The 23,844-nt window shown below is 33.8% G+C and overlaps 1 protein-coding gene across 2 annotated transcripts; it reads right to left on the bottom strand.

The window, feature by feature from the left end:
- Window positions 1-333: 333 nt before the first annotated feature.
- Window positions 334-7,805, bottom strand: LOC145042695 (protein NUCLEAR FUSION DEFECTIVE 4-like). 2 transcript variants are annotated; one of them, XM_078991158.1, is made up of 3 exons: window positions 7,207-7,805; window positions 1,662-2,536; window positions 334-1,111 (listed from the first exon to the last, which is right to left on the bottom strand). In XM_078991158.1, the coding sequence occupies exons 1-3, from the start codon at window positions 7,528-7,530 to the stop codon at window positions 646-648; spliced, it is 1,665 nt and encodes a 554-aa protein (XP_078847284.1). In that variant the 5' UTR covers window positions 7,531-7,805; the 3' UTR covers window positions 334-645. The 2 variants fall into 2 exon arrangements, with proteins under 2 accessions (XP_078847284.1, XP_078847282.1); XM_078991156.1 differs by lacking the exon at window positions 7,207-7,805 and adding an exon at window positions 3,607-4,194.
- Window positions 7,806-23,844: the final 16,039 nt, after the last annotated feature.

The raw sequence follows: 23,844 nt of genomic DNA, 5'->3' as shown, positions 1-23,844 counted from the left end.
AGTGTTGGTGGAAATTTATCCATTAGCCAAATGTTGAGAATTCAAGTCTTAATGAAAACAAAAAAATAAATAAATATAGAACTAATATGATGCCTATGTTTACCATTTAATAAAATAACAAACAATGATGCATAAATGATATATTTAGTTACTCATATACTTTAATGAGATTATACAATTTAGTCAAGTCAACCCATGCTTTTAAATCTATGATTAAAATTACACCGGTCCAAGGGCAAGAGGTAGACATACTTATTAGTCATGGGGTCCTTTTACCTTTCAGCCATGGAAGTTTGGCTGCTACCCATCAATTCCTAATTTAAAATCTCATAATTCAACACAAAATAACAATATTATATATATAGCATCCGTATGCAAAACTGCACATCAAATTACAATCCCTGATGCACAGGGGACAATCAAACTTCAACACCCCCCCACCCCCAAATTAAACACAACACCATACCACTTACCCAGTTTAAAATTGGGCTCATGCTACATGACTATATGTCATCACTACTACAAAATAAACATAGTTGTTCAATTATACATCACCATTAAATATTAAACTCAGATTAGGTTAACCTGTAACTTTCACAATCACTATGCGCAAACATAATGTCAACTCAGATTAAACCCTAATCTTCAATGTCCAGCACTTTGAGGCAAACGAAACGACCCACCCGCATAAAGCATTTGGTAAACGGGTCGAATTCTGATGGTTAAAATCAAGCTCAAAATTGTACTTATACAACAAACACCAGCAAGAACAAGGAACGTGAGCCTGAAACAATTGGGACCCATGCAGGTGGACCCACCTTGTTTAGCTTCTTCTGTGTCAAAAACATAACCTGCAAGCATTCCTGAGAATAAAAGAGCACCAATTGGGTTTCCTAACCCCATGAAGTTGAAGATTAAACCGAAGTTTTTTAACCCAAAAAGCTCAGATGATGTGGGAATCATAACACCAAATTGAGTACCATAGCAGATTCCAAGTAAGGCTGTTGCAATATAAAGTGTTCCCTTTAGAGCTGATGCGTATAGAAGATATGTTATCACCATTATCACTTGTGTTATCATCATCAAAAATGTTCGTGGAATCGTCTTCCACCTGAAAAAAAAAATTAGCAGGTTGGATTGAGATTTTCAACTCGTTTAATTTAACAGAGTAATCTGAGGAAACCTGTTAGTTTTTTACATGAAATCAATCGGCCAACTCGTTTAATAATAGATATTTTTTTAATGTAACATTTAATTAGTAGTCATGTTTTGAAACTTTGAATAATTATTTGGTTTTATAACGTATTTAACCAAGTCGAAACTTATTTTTAAGTAAAGTTTAAATTTTAAACGGGATAACCCAGGTTATCCTGTTTATCCAAGTTGGATAAAAAGTAAACATGTTAACCTTTGGGTTAACCTGTTTATCTAACGGATCAGGTTGAGTTAAAATAACTCAACCTGATTATTTTGTTGGGTTGGAAAAAACTGGTATCAACCCGAACCAATCCAACCCAACCCATTGCCAACTCTATTCTTAAAGCACAACAAATTTCTGCTTTCACCGTAAATGTCAATGTCCAACATCAGCTAAACACAGTCTCATCTGCAACAGTTAATATGCAAAAAGGAGTCTTATCCTTTTGGATAAAAGATTTTACCTTACAAAATATTCTGAAACAACGCCACCTCCAAGCCGGCCGAGAAAATTGCAGAAACTAAATAAACTCAAAAGTGTAGTCGTATCATTAAACCCAAGGGAAACACCAATCTGAGCCAAATTATTAAGAACAGTAACACCAGATCCAACACCAAAAAAATAAACCAACCACAAAAGCCAAAAATCCGCCTTCACAATCGCCTCACGAAACGTAAAATCCTCCCCTCTTCTCGGCCTTCTCTTCTTCTTAATTCTCACAGCCCCTTCCCCCACAGCAAGAAGCGCATCCACCTCAGAAATATCTTCACCATCATTAATCTTCTCAAGATTCATATCAGAATTCGATGGTGTCAATGTCAACAACGGATCATTCAAAACCGTAGAACTACCAGGCCGAGTAAGCTTCTTGTTAGGAAACAAAGTCATTTTAATTGGAATTGCAAGAGGTGCTAGTAAAAGCACCACCATTATTCCAATAAAAGTGTAGGAAATCGTGTTACTTAGATGCACAACGTCTTTTAGTATCGTGGTTGTGAGAAGAAAGACTGCAAGCACAACACTTGCTAATTGGGTGAAGAGAAAATGCGCGTTTTCTGATGGGTCTGCTTCGGAGGGAGTACATGCGCGAATGTAATACATTAGGGCTAAACATATGAATGGGATACCGAGTGTTAAGAAGAGTAGTAGTGATGATGCGGATCCTTTTAGCACCATGGTGTAAACTTCTGTGACAACTGCAGCACTTAGGCCTACGTAGCCTTTGAGAATGCCTGCAACTGTGCCTCTGCTTAGAGGGAAGTTTCTCATGTTGGTGACGAGGACAGCTGTCCCTAACCATGCACTGCTGTTGGTGGCAACAGCAAGCGCGATCCATAACTGCATAGTATGAAAGGTTATGTTTCTTTTTAGATTTATATGTATATTTGTATTGTGTAAAGGAGAGAAAATCTAAAACTCAACATATCTTACTAATATGGTATCAGAGCAAGTTAAGTGTTTTTTTTTTCCATTAAGTCATATATAGATGAAGTGGTTGAATTGATAATGATGTCCGCTTGAATGAGAGTATGAGACTAAATGAGTGTTTTACAGTTAGATTCTAGAAAACAAAAGTACAACATTCATCAATTTTATCGCAAAAGGAGTTAGCAAGTGGAAAAAAATATTTAAAAAAAAAAAAAAAAAAAAACTAAGGGGTAAGCAATTTCTATATGTATGTATGCTCTATGCGTGTAATAGTGTTTGTATATTCTGAGATGACTATTTATGTGAGTAAGAGTATATATAGCACAACCCTAACTAAAAAAAATAGTGATGTATGGCTGTACTAATTAAGTAACTAACTTAGTGACCCACATCATATCAGGTAGACACGACTCTACCTGTCTAATCCGTCTCTTAGGCTATGTTTAGCGTACTAGCTGAAAAGCTAGCTGATAAAAAATTACGGTAAAACTAGTTGAAAAGCTAGCTGAAATGTATAAAATTACATAAAAGGATGTGTAAGATTATGTGTTTTTATAATTAATTAAGGTGTGTATTTGAAATTTTTTTTAAAATACTCATAAAAAACTAATCTTTTAAAAAAGCTAGCTTTTTGGCTTACCAATCTATAAACCCTCAAAAAATAAGCCAGCTTATTTGTGGAGAGCGAAAGACAGCCTTAATATCAAGGCTCTTTCCAAGAGAAAATTTATTAATTTAGGACCCAACGTATCTAATTTTAGTTAACTATAAGTATCTTATCATCTCTCTCTTTAGTATTTTGATGAACATCATAGAACATAAGAATTGCAAAAATCAAGATGCATAAAAATAGTAAAATACCATTGTTAAGGTCAAGAATCATATTTCTAAAGTCTAAAGGCAAATCGATCAAGAAGGGTAGGTAATTAAGAACACGTCTTTCAAAGATGAAGGTAAAAAAGAAAAAGTAAAATACTTACAACCCAGTAAGGCACGTTGTGAACAGTTTCACTAACAGCAAGCCAAATGGCACCATAACCAAAGAAAGAAGCAAAAACACCGATCAAAAGAACAACCCACGGTGGGTATTTGTTAGAAGCAATGCCCGGAAGTATACCAACATTTTCCCCAAAATCATTAGCAACACCGAGAATTGTAAGCTGCTGCTGAGAAAGACCCAGTACAGATTTTAGAGCGTGGGAGTAAAGAGGGAAAGTGTAGGCGTTGCCGGAGGCGATCTGAACCCAAACAGCGGCGGCAAGACCCACCCACGGCGGCCGGCTTCCTGCTTTTAGGGCCGGCATAGTGTGTATACGCCGTTTGATTCAGATACTGTATGTTTGCTAAATTAGTCACAAATAACTGGAAGAGAGAATCGATTAGGGTAGTAGGTGTACAAGAACTATACCATAATTAGGTATAATGAGAATTGAGAAGAAAAACGACAGACAGAAAGGTTGGATTTAGTGGGTGGGTAAGGGCCTATTTAGTACAAGGCGTGATAAAATTGTCGACAATCGTTCAATCTGTAACAAGTAGCTATCAAAACCCAAAAGATTCATGGTAGGAAGGTCTGTGGTTTGGAATTTGGACAAAATAGACAGATTAAATTATTATTATTCTGTATATTTTTAACTAATTAGTACAATAGTTTATTATTATTATTATAGTACTTTATGAAATTTAATTATTTAAAATGTAAAAAAATAAATAATAATAGTAAGGTAAAGAATATTTCCTCAATACGTAACTATAAAAAATGACTAAAGAACAAGTTTGATTTATAAAATAGGTAAAAATATTTAATAAAATAATGTAAATATTTTTATATTGTTTGCAGTTGGCAAGTATTGAATTGAAATAAAGATAATTAGGTAATACTATATTTAATCAAAAAATTATTTTATGTGTTTATATAACAGCTTAGAGGATGAAAACTAATTTTAACAATTCCGGAAAACTAATCCATTGTGTAACCAATTTAAACACCTAGTGAATATTTAAAATAATGTATAAAAGAATCTTGTTAAAAGTCGCTGAGTTTTTTAAAATTTCACACAATACTATGTAAAAAATTAAATAATGTTGAAAACACTTCAAAAATAAATAAAAGATTTATATGTAAACTTGCATTGTCTAATGGAGAGAAAATCTAACACTCAGACAATATGACTAAGATATATCAATGTATTTTTTTCCATCAAGTTCAGTAAAGTGGCTGAATGGCTAGTGATATGATAAAATGTTGTTATATACATAATGTTTTCTTTTCTTTTTATTTGACCAAATATATAAAACGTATGAATGAGAGTAAATTACCGTTTTGCTGTTATATTCTAGGAAAAAAAACACTAGTTACAATAATTGTCGCAAATGAAATTTAGAGGGGAAAAAGTAAAATATGTAAGTGTTAGTGTCTTAATACATAAAACAAGGTTTTTTTGCTTAAACCAATAAGATATTTTGTCTAAGTTAAATAAAAACAAAACAATTATGTATAGATGTCCGGATTAAGTGTTTCACCTAATTGACACACATCAGCTACACATGACTCTACATATCCAATGTGTCTGTGTATGTTGGAGTTTAACAGAGCTCTTTTTTAGGAGGAAACTTTGGACAACATATATAATTTTAGTTTAATTATAAAATCATGTTCCAAGAAAGAAGATACAAATTTAACTGAAAGTTACATCATAGGGCCCAGGAATTGCAAGACAATCTAGACATTTTGAATTATAGAAAGCAACAGGATGCATAAAATTTTTTTAAGGTCAAGAATCATATTTTTAAAAATCTATAGGCAAATCGATCAAGATTGGTAGGTAAGTAAGAACAAAGTTTTTCAAAGATGCAGGTAAGGTAAAGAGTAAATTACGTAAATTGCTTCTCGTGCAGGTATCAAAAAAAATGTTCAGTCTTGTTTTTCAAAAAATAATTTGAACTGTACCTCGTTTGTTTTAAATTTGCACGCTTCATCTCTCATTAGTTTAAATTTGCAAAAATCATCATTTGCCCTACATAAAATGGTTATATTACCCTTCTTGCTTTATTTTGTATTTATTAAAAAATAGAAAATAAATTCATACCATTTTTCACATTTATTAATAAATTTTAAACAACTAAACTTATCACGCCCTACCTACCCCACCCATTTATCTCCATTTCCATATTATCCATCTTGGTGACGAACTCACTCCCCATAAAATCAAAATGCGGCCACCGACCCACAACAATCTCCTTTTCAGTGTATCTCCCATAATCCTCATCATTCTTTAAACCAAAATCTTGAGTGGAATGGATTCTTCGTTCACTTTAACATCTTCAGTGACATCATGGTGGATTACATGAGCCCGTCGTCGAAAAAATAACATCATCGGATACTTTTATAGTGGAGCAGGATTATTTGAATCTTCTTGTATGGCTCACAAATCCAACATCTTCTTCTGTCGGCACAACTACCATAAGTGTCAATCATAATCTTCTTTCTTCTCCTGCACCTTATGGGTTCTAATTTGCAGGTTTATGGTTTAGTTAGGTTTGATTTGTTGGTTTAAGGTTTGATTTTCAAAGTGATTATAGGATGGAAATGATTTGTTGAATGAGGAATAACATCAATCGTAGTCGGATGTTCAAATCACTCGCTTGAACTTATCAAGGTCCGAATGCAATTATAAAAGATGGGTATCAGATTAATCGTCGGTGGGATCGATGCCACTATAAGGAACCCAACCAGTTATACAATGTCGTAACTACAAAAGTGTGGTGCACAGGAGCAGACACATGATTTCGTAGTAGGTGTTGCTGATGACGTTTTTTGTACGTAGTGACACAATAGTAGAAAAAACAAAAAATTCGGAATTTTTTACACTACGTCCAAAAAAACAACAAGGGTCGCTAGTGCCACTATGGGCACCATAGTGGAATCGCCGCTGGTAATGGATACGATATCACAGATCGCGAAAAGCAATGGGATCGAAAGCGTTTGACGTAGATCATCGCTGACTGTGAATCACTTTATTCAGGTTTGATTTTAAGTTTTAGTTGATCAATTTTTGGGGTGCCACTGGATCTTGAGGGAGGAAAGGGTGGGATGGGTTCAATGGTGGTTAGACGTGAGAAACAATAAAGAGTGAGGGATCTTTGGAAAATCTTAAGTGAATCACCAACAATGTTTATCTGGCGGTCCACCGGTTACGTTGTAAAACTCGTCGAGTTGGTCGATTATTTGGTCGAGTTCTCTTTAGTAGGCCCTTTACCGATTGACCCTTACTGAAACGATGTGATTAATATGTATAATATACTTAATGATTTATTATTTAACACAAATATTATATATATATATATATATATATATATATATATATATATATATATATATATATTAACAACCTTAATATCAACTATTACAAATAAAAATAAATGAAAAAAGGAATTGATAAATGTAATATAGTTATTTCAAATTAACAGGGATTAAACGTGAAAAAAAATAAAATAAAATAAAATAATCATTAAAGTTAATTTTTAAAAATAAAAATCAAATATACGTTTTTTAAAGAAAAAAAAAAAAAAAAACTTACAAACCAGTAAGGCAGGTTATGAACAGTTTCCGTAACAGCAAGCCAAATCACACCATAACCAAAGAAACAAGCAAGAACACCGATCAAAAGAACAACCCACGCTCGGTATCTGTTAGAAACAATGCCCGCAATGATACCAAAATTTTCCCCAAAATCATTAGCAACACCGAGAATCGTAAGCTGTTGCTGAGAAAGACCCAGTACAGATTTCAAAGTGGGGGAGTAAAGAGGGAAAGCGTACGAGTTGCCGGAGGCGACCTGAACCCAAACAGCGGCGGCAAGACCCACCCACGGCGGCCGGCTTCCTTCTTTCAGGGCCGGCATAGTGTTTATTCGCCGTTTGATTCAGATACTGTATGTTTGCTAAATCAGTGACAAGGAACTGGAATAGAGAATCGATTTGGTAGTAGGTGTACATGAGCTATACCATAATCAGGTATGATGAGAATTGAGAAGATGAACGACAGACATAAAGGTTGATTTAGTGGGTAAGGGCCTAATTAGTACAAAGGTGATGAAATTGTCGACTTCGATCTGTGAAGAAATAGCTATCAAAACTCAAAAGATTCATGGTAGGAAGGTCTGTGGTTTGGAATTTGGACAAAAAAGGCAAACTAATTTATTACTATTATTCTGTAAATTTGTAACTAATAAAGATATTACTTTATTATTATTATATTACTTTATGAAATTTAATCATTTAAAATGTAGAAAACATAAAAAATAATTATAATAATTAAGATAAGAATATTTGTGAATACTTTAGCTATAAAAAAATTATTAATAACAAGTTTTTTTTTTTTTTTTTTTATTTTATAAAATAGGTATAAAAGTATTTAATAAAATAATATAAATACTTTTGTATTGTTTGCAGTTTGCAAGCATTTAGTTAAGATGAAATGAAAGATAATTAGGTAGCACTATCTTTATTTGTAAAATTATTTTATGTATTTATAAAAAATTTAATGGAGTAGAGCTAATTTTAACAATTTGGGAAAACTAATTCTTTTTGTAGCCAAATTAAACACACAGTGACAATTTAAATAATGCATAAATAATTCTTGTTAAAGTCACGAATTTTTTTAAAATTCACACAATATTATGTAAAAAATTAAATATTGTCGAAAACGCTTCGAAAATAAATAAAGATACATAGTTGATAGAGCAACAATATGGTAGTCAATAAGTTCTGTGTATTTCTTAAAACCGTATATCTGCTAAAGTTATTTATAAATTGATGTTGAAGTTTTAGTTTAGATTTTTTTTATGCCAATACGTATCTTCAGAAAAAAAAATCAAATTAAAAACCATATAATGTGCGTTGTTGTCATGACTCGTGACTTTTTTTGGTAAAAGAAAAAAACAACGAAAAATGTCGGTTTTTTCTATACCATTTCCACATATTTAAATATTAAAGTATAAAAAAAAACAAAATAAAAAAGAGCCAATAATACATAAAAGAAAAAGTCTATATGCGATGCATAATAACACATTGTTCGTCATGTTAAATATGTTTGAAAATCTCAATCCAGTCTAACATTTTAACAAGTAAAAAAAGTTAATACACAATCCGACTATTTACTAAATGGGTTGAAGCTGGGTTGATTTTATATGTTTTCAATAGCCCAAATAATAATGGATTAAACATTAAAGATTTAAAGATTAAAGAATATAGTGGTTTGGAAGTGAAATGAAAGAAAAGGAGAAGGGTAAAAGGCTTAAGACGACTGGGGTTTACATTCTGTTCCCGAGTTTAATAACGAAAAAAAAAAAAAAGAGAATGTAAACATATATTATATTTCACTGTTCAAAGAAAGGGAGGGGATTGAAGTAGTTTGATGATCGACAAAACAACACGAGCGCCATTTACATGATTATATAGGCTACATAATCAAAAGACTTCTAGTATGAGGTGTTGTTTTTTATTCTTAAGGTTTTGAGGGTATAAGGGGTTGTTTGATTTCCCTCTGATTAGGTCCATTCAGAGCTTTTATCTGATCCGGTCCGAATCGACCCGTTTGATAAAAAAATATTTTCTCTTACTCGGTCAATCGATGGTTGATCAATGGCTTACCGAGTCCGTGAAAAAATAATGGTTGACCGAGACAAAACCCTTCTTTTCCTATATTGCCCTTCTCACTTGCAAACATTTTCTTCCTTCAACCTCACACTCTGTTCCTTCTGGCCTTCCACATCGCTCCTCTTTCAACAATTGTTTATTCCAATTTGATCTAATTTACAGGTTTGCGATTCTCATCTCTGCAAAATCGATTTTTTAAGCTGTGTTGAAATCGATTTTTAAGCTGTGTTGAAATTGATTTTTTATGATTCAAAGGCCAGTTCTTACGATCAATCCTGTAAAACTCTACTCCATAGATGATATCTTGGATTGAGAAATTACCAATTAGTAAAACAAAAAGAAGGATTGAGAAAAGATCAGGGTCTCTGTTGGGATTTGATCGTAAGAACTGAAGAGATTGGAGAAGAGAGGGCCTGATTGTGAAATAGGAGGCATATTTATGAAGAAATGAGAAAAAAAAAGATGTGATTCTTCTTGAAGAATTGAAATGGGGTTTAGTGATGATGCTGATGAAATAGGATTGTTGGGGACGAGTTTGGTTTTGTAGAGGTGTTTTGGGGGACGAGGGAGCTCTAGAAGGGGTACTTTATGTTTAATATATGTTTTAAATTGTTGATATACCATGAATCTTCTGATTATGATTTCTATTTTCACTTCAATGACACATTACATGCATTTATGCTTACAAATTCATTCTGCTATAGCCCTTCTGCTGTGTAATCAGATTGGGGGAAAGACAAAAAAGATAGAAGCATTATTAGAGGAGATGGGGATTATTGCATCTTCTTAGCCGAGAAAGGAAAAAAAAAACTAAACTACCCTTATTATGCCTTCATAGTTTGTAATTATAATTATACAATGTTTATTGCTTTTTATCTAAAATGTGAAACACTAATCAATGTGTTACCAAAAAGGGGGGAAAATGTTGTAAAATGGAAGTTGGTGATGTATATTGTATGACCATTTGTAAATTAAATGGTGGATCATAACAGAATCATTATAACAAAAGTTGTTTGAGGGTAATATAGTATTTTGTATAGTCAGTTATATGTAAAATAAAAAACAAATTCCAGTAAGAAGTTAACCCGGTCGTTAGAACTTCTAACTCATTCAACTTCTAACCCAGTCAGCTTTAACTCAGTTAACAACTATCAAACGACCTCTGAATCTTGTCTGAGACATAGATAAATTTAGGAGTAGTTTAGGAATATTTTGTATTTGTTGTTTAAATAAATAAATAAATAAAAATAAAATATAGGCTATATAATTTTTTTTTATCTTAGGTTCAAAGATAAATCGGTAAATGGCAAAGCCATTATTCATATGAGATTGCTTTTTTATTCCTTACCTGTTTATTATGAAAGGAAAGTTAGGTAGAAGATTACCCGTATTCTTTATTTTTTTGTCTTCTTTATGCTTTCTTCTATTAAAAAAATAAGAATTGCTATTTTTTTTTTCTCATTTTTTCTCATTTTCTTCATTTTCCTTTTCAATTTTCGAGAAGAATTCGAGACCACAACGTTTAGGGTTACTATCTAAACGAGTAATAGTCGCCTCAAGTATATTATTTTTCTAAAATTGGTTAATTTTTTATTTTTTTTATATAAACTAATTAATAGTAATATTTGATAAATTTTACATAGAAGAATTTATAGTTTTTAAATGGATTTGTTAATCTCTTTGGGATTTTCAACCAATTTCAATTGTAATCCAACCCATTTAATTAAATGGGTTAAACGAATCGATCCATTTAGTTAAATAGTTTGAAATCCCAATTAAGCCCACTAATTATTTGGTTAGATCGGTTTTTGTGAGCTCTAACAAGTTCTAACATGGGCATAAGCAAAGGTTTACGAGGTTGAATGTCCAAACAATAGGCTTAGGGGTTATTTGATTCTTATCATATATGTGTCACAACATTTTTATAATGATTATATAGAGCCTCCCAGTGTAATTGTACATGCATTGGCCAAATTATTATGCTCATGCAAATCGTTTTTTGCTCTCATTCTAAAGAATGAAGAGACCACAAATATCTTATTTGTTGATGGAGTAATGATCACATCCATTTTTGCCTTGTTTTAGCGCGAATTGTACCAGTATAGTGTGGTTGACAGAATGGTCAACTTTTACGTTTATGGTTTGGTTATTGTTCTCTTTCTTGATTAGGTTTTTTATATAGTGTATAAATCTATTCGGGTTTTTATGTTTAACATTTGCCCGTTGTGGTTGCATATCTATGATTTTTGTTGTTTTTCATTAGCTGGAAAGTTTTTATGGTTTTTATTGTACATATAGAGAGCCATATATATATATGCATGGTTTATTATTTAAGTAATAGAATATGATTTTAATTTCCCTTTTTCTACTTGTGCCCAAATTAAAGAAATACTTCTTGGACAATGATTTCGTAAATACATTTATTAGGATTTTGTAAAAAGTATATCCTCTTTAATAAATAAAAATAATTTAATCATTTGTTATTTTTTCATAATTTTCAATTTTTTTTCTTATACTCTCTAAAAATGACATGTGTACTTTTGACACTTGTCATTTTATCATAATTTTTAATTTTTTTAAACAATTTATGTTGATTAAAAGGTGTATAATCCGGATTTTGGATTTAAATTACTCTCCTTTTATAAATCCTTATTTTCTCATGTTTCCATTTATATCTCATTAATTTGCTCAACAATTTTCCAAAATCTCTCATTGTTTCTTAATTATCGTTCAATTTCAGCCTCATAATTACCTCTTATATGGATTTCAATTTAGAAGTCGATCAATCACCCGATTTCGGTGTTGTTGTAGGACTAGAGATTTTATTATTATTATTATTATTATTATTATTATTATTATTATTATTATTATTATTCATATATACCTTCTTTACTTTGATATTCTTATATTTTATTATCCATTTTCAATTTTTGATTACCATTTTTAGCGACTTCAAGGCAGGGGCGGTGACTACATTTAAACAAATCTTCTTGTACTTCTTCATCTATGTTTGTATCATCCCGTGTCGGGTTTGCATTTTGTGATTTGGAATGACCTCCCGTCTCCCAAATAAAGAACATTGCAAAAGATAACCAGAAACTGTAACACTCTATTTCAAGTTGTTTTTTAATTTGGGGTCGTGACTCGAAAATCAATTGTCGTAAGGCTTTGGGAATTGAGAAAGAGAGGTTTAGACCCATCTGGATGTGGCTAACGTAGATTATGTGATCCAATAGTTCGGTTTGTGCTTTGGAGCCCAAGGGTATAATGGTAAAAGTGATGGCTCAGATCTTTCATGTATAAAGGATTTAAGTTCGAAAGGTTTTGAGGTAAAGGAGAGTTGATAGGAGTGTAGCGCTTCTCATTACCTTTTCGAGAATACCAAGAATGCCGAAATCGGAGTCAGGACGAAGAAGTTATGACTTTCAGAATATAGGAAGAATATGGTCTAGTCAAGTACGTTGGGCGTACTAGGTTCTTGTGGCCAACCTAATATGCTTGGCGTATGGCCGCCAGACTCAAACCTTAATTTTTAGGGTTTAGGACATATTTAAACATCTTAACTCATGGAAACCCTCCCCTTATTCAGCCTTTATCCCTCTCAACCTATGATTTCGAAACCCTAGCCCCTTTGAGAGCTTTCTTGACCTTTTTGGGTGTTTTGCTGCACTTTAAGAATGAAGAATTCATTGGATAAGAGTTAGATTGCTTAGAGCTTGTAGATCCTAGCGTGGTTCTCCTTATTGCATCTTCTGAAGGTAAAAAGTATCAAACTTGATGGTTCATTTGTTAGATCTTGCTAGTGAGTGGGTTTTTTGTGCTTTTTGGTCTCATTAGTTGATTCTTGAGAATAAATGCCATTCCAGAAGTTTTAGATTGTGTATTTTGATGTTTTGAGGTCCATTGTTCATAAAGTTTGCATCTTGATAGTTGTGGACCAATCATACATGAGTTGTTGACCTTTTGGTGAAGCTAGTAGACTAGATTTGGGTTTTGGGTTTCTTGGAGCCATGCAAAGGCATCAACTTGATGACTTTATTAATTAAGATATACGTTAGAATTATATTGAGCCTTAGATGTAAAGTTTTAAAGGATTAAGCCCTTTTAAGTGAATCCTTGGTCATTTTGTTATGCTAAGAAGCTTAAGTTTGGTGTTGGGCTTTATTAAGTCATGTTAGGTCATAAAGTCAGGAACTTTATGACTCTAGACGTCCATTAGGCTTGAACCTGAGGATGTCGACATCTGGTCTTAAAAGAATAAGACCTAAAAATGGAGTTTTTGGGTTTCAGCATCGTACGTCGGACGTATTGGGTTAGTACGCAAGGCGTACACACCAAGGTGCCATAACGGGCCATTTTTGGGCCTTGGGTCATTTGGGATGTTTGCCAGGAGTTTTTGGGTCAAATGCGGGTAGGGTAAAATAGTTTTTTACCCATTGATATGATAGAGTATGAATTGGACTATGGACTATGAGTAATTGCCTTAGTTATTAATTAGGGATAATTTGGATGTGTTCAGCATGAAGAGCCCGGTAGCAGCAACACGTATGGTTTGGTTATCTCTAGATTGAGGTGATTCTTCTTACTATATTGTAGGACACTAGGTGTTGTATGCGCTTATTGTCTTTGTGACTCTTGATGTATGCTTTTATACCTGTTTGCTATATGTATGTGGGGTGAAATAGGCCCTTACGATTGAAAAATACCGATTTAGTTGAAATAAACTCGGGGGTGAAATAGACCCGGTGGTGAAATAGACCCAGTACACCCTTGAGCTGACATTTAAATTGAAGTAGACTCGAGGGTTAAATAGAACCGGGGGTGAAATAGACCCGATACAGGCTTGAGCTAACGTATATGTATGATATTCGGTATTTTGAAGAACTCACTAAGTTTCGTGCTTACCGTTTATGTTTAAAATGCTTTCAGGTACTTCTGGTTTCAAAAGGAATGATCATCTTAATCGCACTGCATCCCTTGGAGATTTATTCTACATTGACTGTTTATGAGAGAGAGAGAGAGAGAGAGAGAGAGAGAGAGAGCATTGCCAGTTCATCCCTACAACATTTGTGTAAGCATGATAACCAATGAGTAGGTTTCGAGGATTTAGGGATGTAAATGAGTGAGGGAATAGTACGAAATGCAATCCGGTCCATTAGACAGAGATTCTCAAAGATCATTTTATAAATATTTAGAAGTCCAAGTATCTAATTTTAAGTTATATATATAAGTTATTTTATCATCTCTCGCTTAAACAATTTTTGTGTATGTTAATGGAAGGACTAGCTTTAAAAAAATCAATTATTTATAAATACTTATATCATTTTCACATTATAACCCTATTCACGAAGGAACACACGCATATACGTAAAAACTACATCATAAAAGCCCAATAGTTGCAAGACATCGAGAACTTTCGAGTTAGAAATATAGCATAAAATATAAAAGGTCAACTACCCATTCTGGATAGTTGGATTAACTTGTTACAACGTTGACTAAACCATAACTTAGGTCGAGGAGTATTATATGAATCCAACTTCTTAGCAATGTGGGATAAAATGAATATTATAATTAAGCAGAAACGCATGCAATCAAGATACGTTAACTACCGTTTTTTAAGGTCAAGAATCATAAATTTCTAAACACAAATCGATCAAGATGGGCAGGTAAGAAGTGAAACTTTTAAAGACGACATTGAAAAAAAAAAAAAAAACTTACAACCCAGTAAGGTATGTTGTGAACAGTCTCAGTGATAGCAAGCCAAATGACACCATAACCGAAGAAAGAAGCAAGAACACCGACCAAAAGAACAACCCACGGTGGGTGCTTATTAGATGCGATGCCCGGAAGTATACCAACATTTTCTCCGATATCATTAGCAACACCGAGAATGGTAAGCTGTTGCTGAGAGAGACCCAGTACAGATTTCAGAGTGTGAGAATAAAGAGGGAAGGCATAGGCGTTGCCGGAGGCCATCTGGACCCAAACAGCGGCGGCAATACCCACCCATGGTGGCCGGCTTCCAGCTTTTAAGGCCGGCATAGTGTGTATATATACCGTTGGATTCAGATACTATCTGTTACTGTCGTTTTGCTAAAACAGTGATATTGAAGAAGAGTATGATCGCAATGAAATATCTACTCAAATGGTTATGAGGAGAAGAGGAATCAAATATCGACAAAAAAGTCAGCTTAATTTTATGTGTTTGTCCTGCTTTTAATTTCCCTTTTATACAAGATCTGCCCAAATTAAGTCAATCAATTAATTATTAGGATCCTGTGAAAATATTGTATGAAAATATTGTAACAGATTACCTTTTTTTTATTCATAATATTTTTAATTATTTTATATAATATATTTAAATGTTCTATTAATATAATATTAAGTAAACCCCTTGAAATCTTAATTGTATCCACATTAACTATTATTATTATTTTTAGATTTATTTTTACTTATTATATTAGTATTACTATTAAATGTAGTATTATTTTATTTAATAGTAATAATATCTTATTATTATTATAATAATGGCTATTTTTATATTTATTGTTTTTGTTATTATTGTTATATTATTATTATTTGTTTTATATATAATTTTATTTTTTGGTTATTAATTTAGTTTTATAAGTAACTTATTTCTATGAAAAAGATTATGATATGTATATGGCTATTTTTTTCTGTAATATTTCAGAAAATATTTTTTTAAATGTGGTCAAATTTAAAAGGTTAAAATGTAAATTATATTTTATTATAAAGCACAACTATATTTATAGAATTTCCAATTGTTAAGCTCACAAAGATTTATTATTTTCGGCGCATCATTTATTTATTAACTTTTATTTAATAAAAAGCTTTTAGTATATGTAAGTTTTTTCTCAATCTAAATAATTTATCCTTTATCCATATTGAATGTTAAATTAAACCATCTCGTATAATTTATAATTTATCATTGTCTGATAATTTTTCTAAACCATAGAAGATTATAAAGCTATAAAAATGCTAAAGTATTACGTGACCGAAATGTTTTATAATATTTGATATTTTTAATTTTGACAATTTTGACAACTATTTTTAAATTATGTAACCTTGCTAAATAGGATATTTATTTTTTAATTAATTCAATTGATTAACTAATAAAAATATCATGATATTTAAATTGTTGAATTAGGTATTTAAGCTCACAACAATAATTGGTATATACTTAAATTAATAATAGTACAGTTTTTTTAGATTGCCCTTAAACCTAACAATTGGATATGATGACTTTTAAAGAGAGAGATTAATTTATTATTTGATTAATAAATTGAAATAAGAAGTTTATTAATATATTATTAAAATAATATATTTATTAGAAAAGTTATTATTTAATGAATTTGATCAGAAATTAATTAAAACTAATTTTAGGATTAATAAAATTAATTAAAAATATAAAGTCTGAAGTATAATTATTCAATAGTTGAGCAAAATATTTCAGAACCTTTCATCTTAAGGGTTGGATGGTTTTTAAGGATATTTTAGGGTTTCTAGAATATCTCATGTGGACAATAAGGAGGTAGATAAAGACCAAATTTAAAATATTAATTAAATATTTAAATTAGAATTATCTAGGGTTTCCTATTCCCACTATAATAAGATCCTAAGGCCTTCATTTTTTTAGCCACTCTATTATTCCAAGGGTTGGGCGAAAATCTATTCTTCTCTCTTGTCCTTCAAGTTGTCTTCTTACTAGCTTGGGTGTGATTTCATTAGAGGCACGACATTTGTGGTGCTAACTTCCAAGAGATCTACAAGTGAAGGATCATTGTTATTTACTACAATAACAATAAGGTATGTAATTCTAAATCTTCTTTTGGTATTTTCGAAAATAGCCTATATCATCTAGGGTTTCTTATTTGATATTCATAGTTATTGCTTCAATAGTGAAAACATATATCCTTAGGTTGCATGTGAACTTAAGGGTTTTAAGTTTATTTGTTTTGCATAAAACCTATCAGTGATATCAGAGCGTTCAGTTTGTTTTTAATTGAACATATATAATTCTTGAATTAGATCAATTAGGGTTAATAGAAATTAAACCCTAAAATGTCAAGAATTTCGACTAGGGTTAGGTTTTTTCGAAACCCTAGCCCATTCCCCTTGGATTTCGAAATTATGGTTAGGGTTTTGAAACCAGAACACTAATAGGGACTAATAAAGAGTAGTAATGGGTATCTCATAAATAATCATTGTTGATGGAGCATGTGTGGTTTACCAACACATCAATTGGATGATAAATGAAAATAAGGTTACCAAACACATTTGCATGGTTATTCACATATTGTTTGTGATCCTTGGTATCCCAATCACAAATAGAAGAGCATAATTTGAGACTAAATATGCCATTGAATATTTTTCAATGAATCTTAAAAGACCTAGGAATTTCCCTTAATTTCATTTCTTTTCTGGTGGAATTGGTAAATCGTCATTTACCTACCTTTATAAAATTTACAATTAGATTACAACATCCATTTTCTAAGTTGTGAATTATATAGTTGCGTCCTACCCTTAATATTTTATTTTGGGTTCCTATCTTAAGGATTATTCTTATCTAACTAAAATTACCTTCCTTTTACATATGTCTACTCCAGCTGATGCTTCTGCTTCCTTGTAACACCCGAATTGCCAAGTAAAAACTCTTCCAATTATTTCAATTATTCTGGGACTAGACTTGAGTATGCTGGGCGTACAAAAGGTATGCACGAAATACTCCTACGCATGCGCGAAGAGGGGATGTCCCCTATGTATGATGGGCATAACCATGCGTACACAAGCCAGGGGAAAACCTTAATTTTTAGGGATTGCACCATATTTAAGCTCATTAACCCCCCTAAGTCCTTTACCTTGTCAGCCCTCATTGCCTTTTTGAGCTAATATCGAAACCCTAGCCATCTTGAGAGTATTCTTAAGCTTACAAAGAGTTTTTGGGTGTTTTATTGTGATCTTGAAGAAGAAGAAATCTTGAGGAGAAGAATTGGACAAGAAGGTGCTTGTAGATCCAGAGGTTGTTCATCATTTTAGCTAATTGGAGGTATAAAGTCTGAAACTTGTTCATTCTAAGTCTAGATCTAAGTTTGGAGTAGAACTTAGCATATTTTGGTCCCATAACTTTGGTCTCATGGAGTATGGACTATTCCAAACCATTTGAGCTGTCTTTTTGGGCTCTTAGGGGTGCATGAAGTTATAAAAATCAGATATTGGAGGTTACAACTCAACCATGCATGAGTTGGTGACCACCTAAGGGAGATAAAAGGCTTAATTCATGGTTTGAGTCCCATTAAGTCATGCAAAAGCATAAAGTTTGTAACTTTATGGCTTAATGTACTCTAATGAACTTGGATCTAAAATTGGAGTGCATTAAGCCATAAAGTTTCAAATTTATGGCTTAATACACTCTAATAAACTTGGATCTAAAATTGGATGTTAGGTCTTAATTGATTAAGACCTTAGAAGGTGGATTTGGCCAGCTGCAACATACGCCGGTCGTTCCTAGACGTGCACTACATGTACGCGTCTGAGGTCCCGACTGTACAAGGGTTGTAAGTACGTCAGGCGTACTATTGGTACGCTGAGCGTACTCATCAGATAGGATTTTGGGATTTTTAGCCTTAGGCCATTTCAGACTTATGGACTTGGGCCTTTGTTGGGCCACAAGCTTTTCAGTAATGGGCCTTGTTGATCTTGGGCCCATTTTAGATATGGTCTATCTTTTGGGCTTTGGGACTAATTGTATTTGGGACTTGGTGGGTTAGGCCCAATAAGGCAAGGATTAAGCATCCTTTTTACATTTGAAGTCGGGATTTAGGGTTTGGACTTGCAGGTTGGATTATTAACCTAAGTTATAATTAGGGTTTCTTTACTTGTGATTTAGTAAGAGGATTTCACGAGTCAAAAGCTTGAGTGTGATTCGATATCTTTAGTTTTAGGTGAGTTTACTTCACTATATCTGTGGGTCGAAGGCACAAATGTTGGCCCACTAGATTATGTTTGTAGTATGATAATTACCTGTTATGTCTGTATCTGCTTGATGTCTCTATGACTCATTGTTATGATTATATATGTTAGTGGTAGGGGTGAAATAGATTTGATACCGGTTGAAAGATACTGAAGAGGGTGAAATAGACCTAGTATCGGTTGATAGATACCGAAGGGGGGTGAAATAGACCTAGTACCGGTTGAAAGATACCAAAGGGGGTGAAATAGACCTAGTACCGGTTGAAAGATACCAAAGGGGGTGAAATAGACCCAATATGTTTTTGACTATTATATATGTATGGTATGGGGTATTTTTGGGGAACTCACTAAGCACCGTGCTTACGGTTTTTAGTTTATGTTTCAGATACTTTCACTTCGAAAGGGAAGTGTCTGGCCTGATCGCACTACATCCACCTATGTTTTTCTGTATCATGTGATTTTGTACTCTGATAATATTTTATTATGACATACTTTTGACAGTTTGATGTGATTAATGTACGATTGGAATGAATTTTAAAACAAAAATTTTATCTTAATTTTTGGGATGTTACAAGTTGGTATCAAAGCTTTGGTTTGAGGGATTCGTGCATACTCTCGGGTATGCCCGAACTCAAATTGAGGATTTGACAGATTTTCTATAAAAAGAAAGATTTTAATTAAGGAATATTAAATTAAAGAAAGGGGTGTGATGCGTGCAATTAGCCAAGCTCAAGCAAGTCTTCCCACAATACCCATAGATGTTATATGTTTTACGCTATGATATAAGAATTACATGCTAGATTAGGTCTAAGGATATGCTTATTATTGCATGATAGAATGCTAGGAGAGATGACTTTTTTTCCTATCGTATGAGCTTATAGATTACATGCTAGTATGAGATCAGTTATCTAATAGGATGGCCTATTCAGGTTTTGTTCTGATTTGAGTTGCTTGATGCTCAAATGTTGCGTGCTTTATGCTTTTAGGAATTTTAATAGTACCATATGACTAGTGGATGAATGTGTTTGATTACATATTCTTGGGATTAGAACATTTTAGAAGGATAAGTTTAACTCTATTGCGCAACTCTTGCTTGAGTCCAACCATAGTAGTGTGGGATCTTTCATTCAATGAATTATCTAGTACTGATAGTATATAATTGTATTCGTGCGGTGGTTAGATGGTATTAGTAGGAGTTCCTTCTGCAACTGATAGCAGAGAATGGTGAGGAAAGGAACCCAAGGAAGTCCTTGTAATATGTATTGGTATGTAGGAGGCCTTAGACTATGAGGAGAAGATTAGATATGAAGGAGTGACTTGGTGGAGTCGGTGTATTCCTTGAGTAAGGCATAGATAGGTGTTAAAGGTAGTATTGGGCCCGTACTACTAAAAGCACATGATTTATACCCGAGACCAAGAAGACCACGATGATTCTGGGAAGCTCGAGAGTGTAAACCTCTTTGTGTATTTACTGATTATTTATGTGGTTATGTTTTAGCATGGTGGTGACACGCAATGGAGAAGGGGGTTTAGGATCTGGATCTAGTTCGGGCATGGGAACCGAACCAGTTGATGAGGGATTACGTGAGTTCAATGCTTCAGAGGTTACTAGAGGCATCCTTGACGCGACCTCGGTGACGTTTGGGTCAATCATGGAGTTGATGGAGGATCGCCTTCGTATCTTCAGAGTTGATTTGGCCGCTAGCCTATCTGGGGCCTGCGCTTTCTCCTTCAAGGATTTTAGTGGATGTAAGGGTACCAGAATTCTTCGGGGTGAAGGGCCCCATTTCTGCCAGGCGTTGGCTAGTAGATATTAAGTGTGTCTAGATGATGAGCTTCTGCCTTGAGGGGTCGAAGGTGAGGTTCACTACAAGATATCTGAGGGAGCGAGATCAGGATTGGTGGGAGGAGTTTGGATATAGCTTGGGAGCCCCAACCATTGAAGCCATGAACTAGTTGGATTTTGTGACCCGGTTTCGAGCAGAGTTTGCACTAGCTGTTGAGGTATAACAACTAGCTAGGGAGTTTCTGGATATGAGATAGTCGATTGATACCGTGGCGGAGATCACCACCAAGTTCAAAGAGAGAAATCTATTGGTAACCCAATATATGGCAGATAAGGGGATGAGGAAGAGCCGATACCATTACATGCTAAGATATGATATCAGAGAGTTTGTTAGTTTTTCCACCTGCCCAAATTTGGACGATATGATATCCAGGTTCTGGGAATAGGAGATTGATTTGGAGCACATAGGGAAGATGAAAGTAGAGCACATGCATACGACTGGGGTTTTGGCGAAAAAACCCAAGGGTTCGATTATAGATAGAAGGGCTAGTAAGGACAAATCCATTGTGGTAAGTGCGGCAAGGCACATGGTGGGGTATGCAAAGTGGGTGGTTCGAGCTGATAGAAGTGCGGAAAGATGGGGGATTTTCAGCAGGGACTACACTGCTACTACCACCACCACCCAAACATCATATTTGATTTGCTTCCATTTCAACTAGAGGATCCAGAAGAAGGACAACTACCCAAGTTTAGCATCAAGAGGACTAGTAGAAGCACCTGCTTCAGCGACTCTAAGGATCACTGGTGATCACCAGGGCAAGGCAGAGGCGCCAGTGATTCAGAGTAGGTCATTTCAGCTGACAACTGAGGAGGCTCGTGTAACACCTGATGTAGTCACTGGTATGTATCTTATCCTTACCTTCTTCTTTATGTTATGTGTTATGCTTTTGTGTTTGTATTGATGTTTAGGGTTATTCCTTGTGAACGATATTCCTACATTAGTCTTATTCGATTTAGGGGTTACCCTATCTTTTGTATCCCTTGCGCTTAGCAAGAGATTTGATGATGTTACAGGAGAGTTGGATGATCCACTAGAGGTTAAGATTGTCGATGAACGTCTGATGTGAGTGTCGAAGGTTCACTGGGGATGTACTTTGGAGTTATTTAGTGAGAAATATCTGATTGATTTGGTTCTGATTCCCCTGTACAGGAGCAAGGTCATTGTGGTGATGGATTTGTTGAGACCCAATGCGGAGATGATTGATTGCAGGCTACAATTGGTATGTGTTCGGACCCAAAGTGGGGGAGAGTTGCTGATCCACAGTGAGGGTGCTTTATATGGGATGACTTTCTATTCGCCAGCCAGGGCCAGGCGTTATCTTCAGCAAGGATGTTTTGGGTTTATGGCCTATGTGATGGATACTTGGGAGTGTTGGATAAGGTGTCTAAGTCCATAAATATATTTGGTATGTACTTGACCCGACCTGACATGGTCCATTTGGGTTTCACTTCACCGGAACAATTTGTATGGATAGTTTTATGAGAAGAGTATGTTTATGGTTTATTATTATATTATAAGTTATAATATATTAATATGAAATCATATAATTTAATTAGTATTGATCAAGAATTAATTTAGAGTTAATTTAATGATCAAAAGAGACTAGTTAAATATGGATTCTAATAGTATGGGCCAATTGAATATTTAGGATGGGCTAAGCTTGCATGGAAGTCCATGGATAGTCCATGGAGCTTTTGACACATGGATCCTAGGTATGTGAAAGGTCATGGGTATTAAGGTTTACATGGATGTAAACCTAATCCTCCATACTATATAAAGAAGTCCAAGGCTCTAGAAATTGGCACTATTGTGTGAGATAAGGAAGGATAGTCGATTTCTAAGAGGGCATCATATTATCTCAAGTCTTCCAAGTTGTTGTGGTGATTTGGGATTCCACTTGAGGCATTCACATTATTGGTGTTAGGCTCTTAAAGCTCAAAGAAATCAACTACAATAAGAGGTATGTATTTCTATCTAGTTTTATTTGTACAAGTACCTATGATATGATAACATGCTAGATAGGACAATGCTTTGGAAATTAATTTTGGATTATTAATAGAGAAAACATAGTTCCAAAGTATCTAGGGTTGTATATGCACCTCAAGGTTGTTAGGATGCTTAAAACCCTTCAGTGGTATCAGAGACTAGGCCTGTTTTCTACTATATTGTTTCTTATATGTGATTTTGTAAAGCTGGACTTGTTGTCTGACTGCTCAACTCAGCGAGTCCATGAACAGACTCGACGAGTTGATGCTTTTAGCCTTGGACTCAGCAAGTCTGGACTTGCACTCAGCGAGTCTAATGAGCGGACATCAAGCTTTTTGAGTTTTTTGGCCATAATTGGGTTATGATCATTACCTATAACTGTTTTTAATCATTTGAACTGTCTTTTATGATATGGTAATGTTTATCCTAATCTAATTACAAGGTAATTGTCATAATTTCAAGAATTAGTTAATATGATTATGCTTAAATGTCTTGAAGATTGATGATATGAATTTCTTTGTTCTATGAGTTCGAATATGATCATGTGTTTTGATGGAGTGCATATCAAGTTATGGATTACCAAAAGTCTTTTCTTTAAAAGAGTAGTTAAGAACTCATAGGTTATAGAAACGAAGAGTCCTCATTTTTAATAGGCCATGAAACTCACAAGTTATGAAGTTGAAAAGTTTTGAAGAGTTTCAAAACTTTCCCTCAAGTTTTGGAATTTTTAAAGTC

The sequence above is a fragment of the Lactuca saligna genome, chromosome 4, assembly GCF_052625555.1.
Source record: "Lactuca saligna cultivar CGN05327 chromosome 4, ASM5262555v1, whole genome shotgun sequence".
NCBI lineage: Eukaryota > Viridiplantae > Streptophyta > Magnoliopsida > Asterales > Asteraceae > Lactuca > Lactuca saligna.
The sequence above is the reverse complement of the archived record's forward strand: the minus strand, read 5'-3'. Positions and strand labels throughout refer to the sequence as shown.

Coding starts and splice junctions, on each gene's coding strand:
- LOC145042695 (XM_078991158.1), bottom strand. CDS start 7,530: ATGCCGGCCCTGAAAGAAGGAAGCCGGCCGCCGTGGGTGGGTCTTGCC. Junction 2,537..7,206: donor ATAACCTGCCTTACTGGTTT/GTAAGTTTTTTT, acceptor CATACTATGCAG/TTATGGATCGCGCTTGCTGT. Junction 1,112..1,661: donor GTTTCAGAATATTTTGTAAG/GTAAAATCTTTT, acceptor TTTTTTTTTCAG/GTGGAAGACGATTCCACGAA.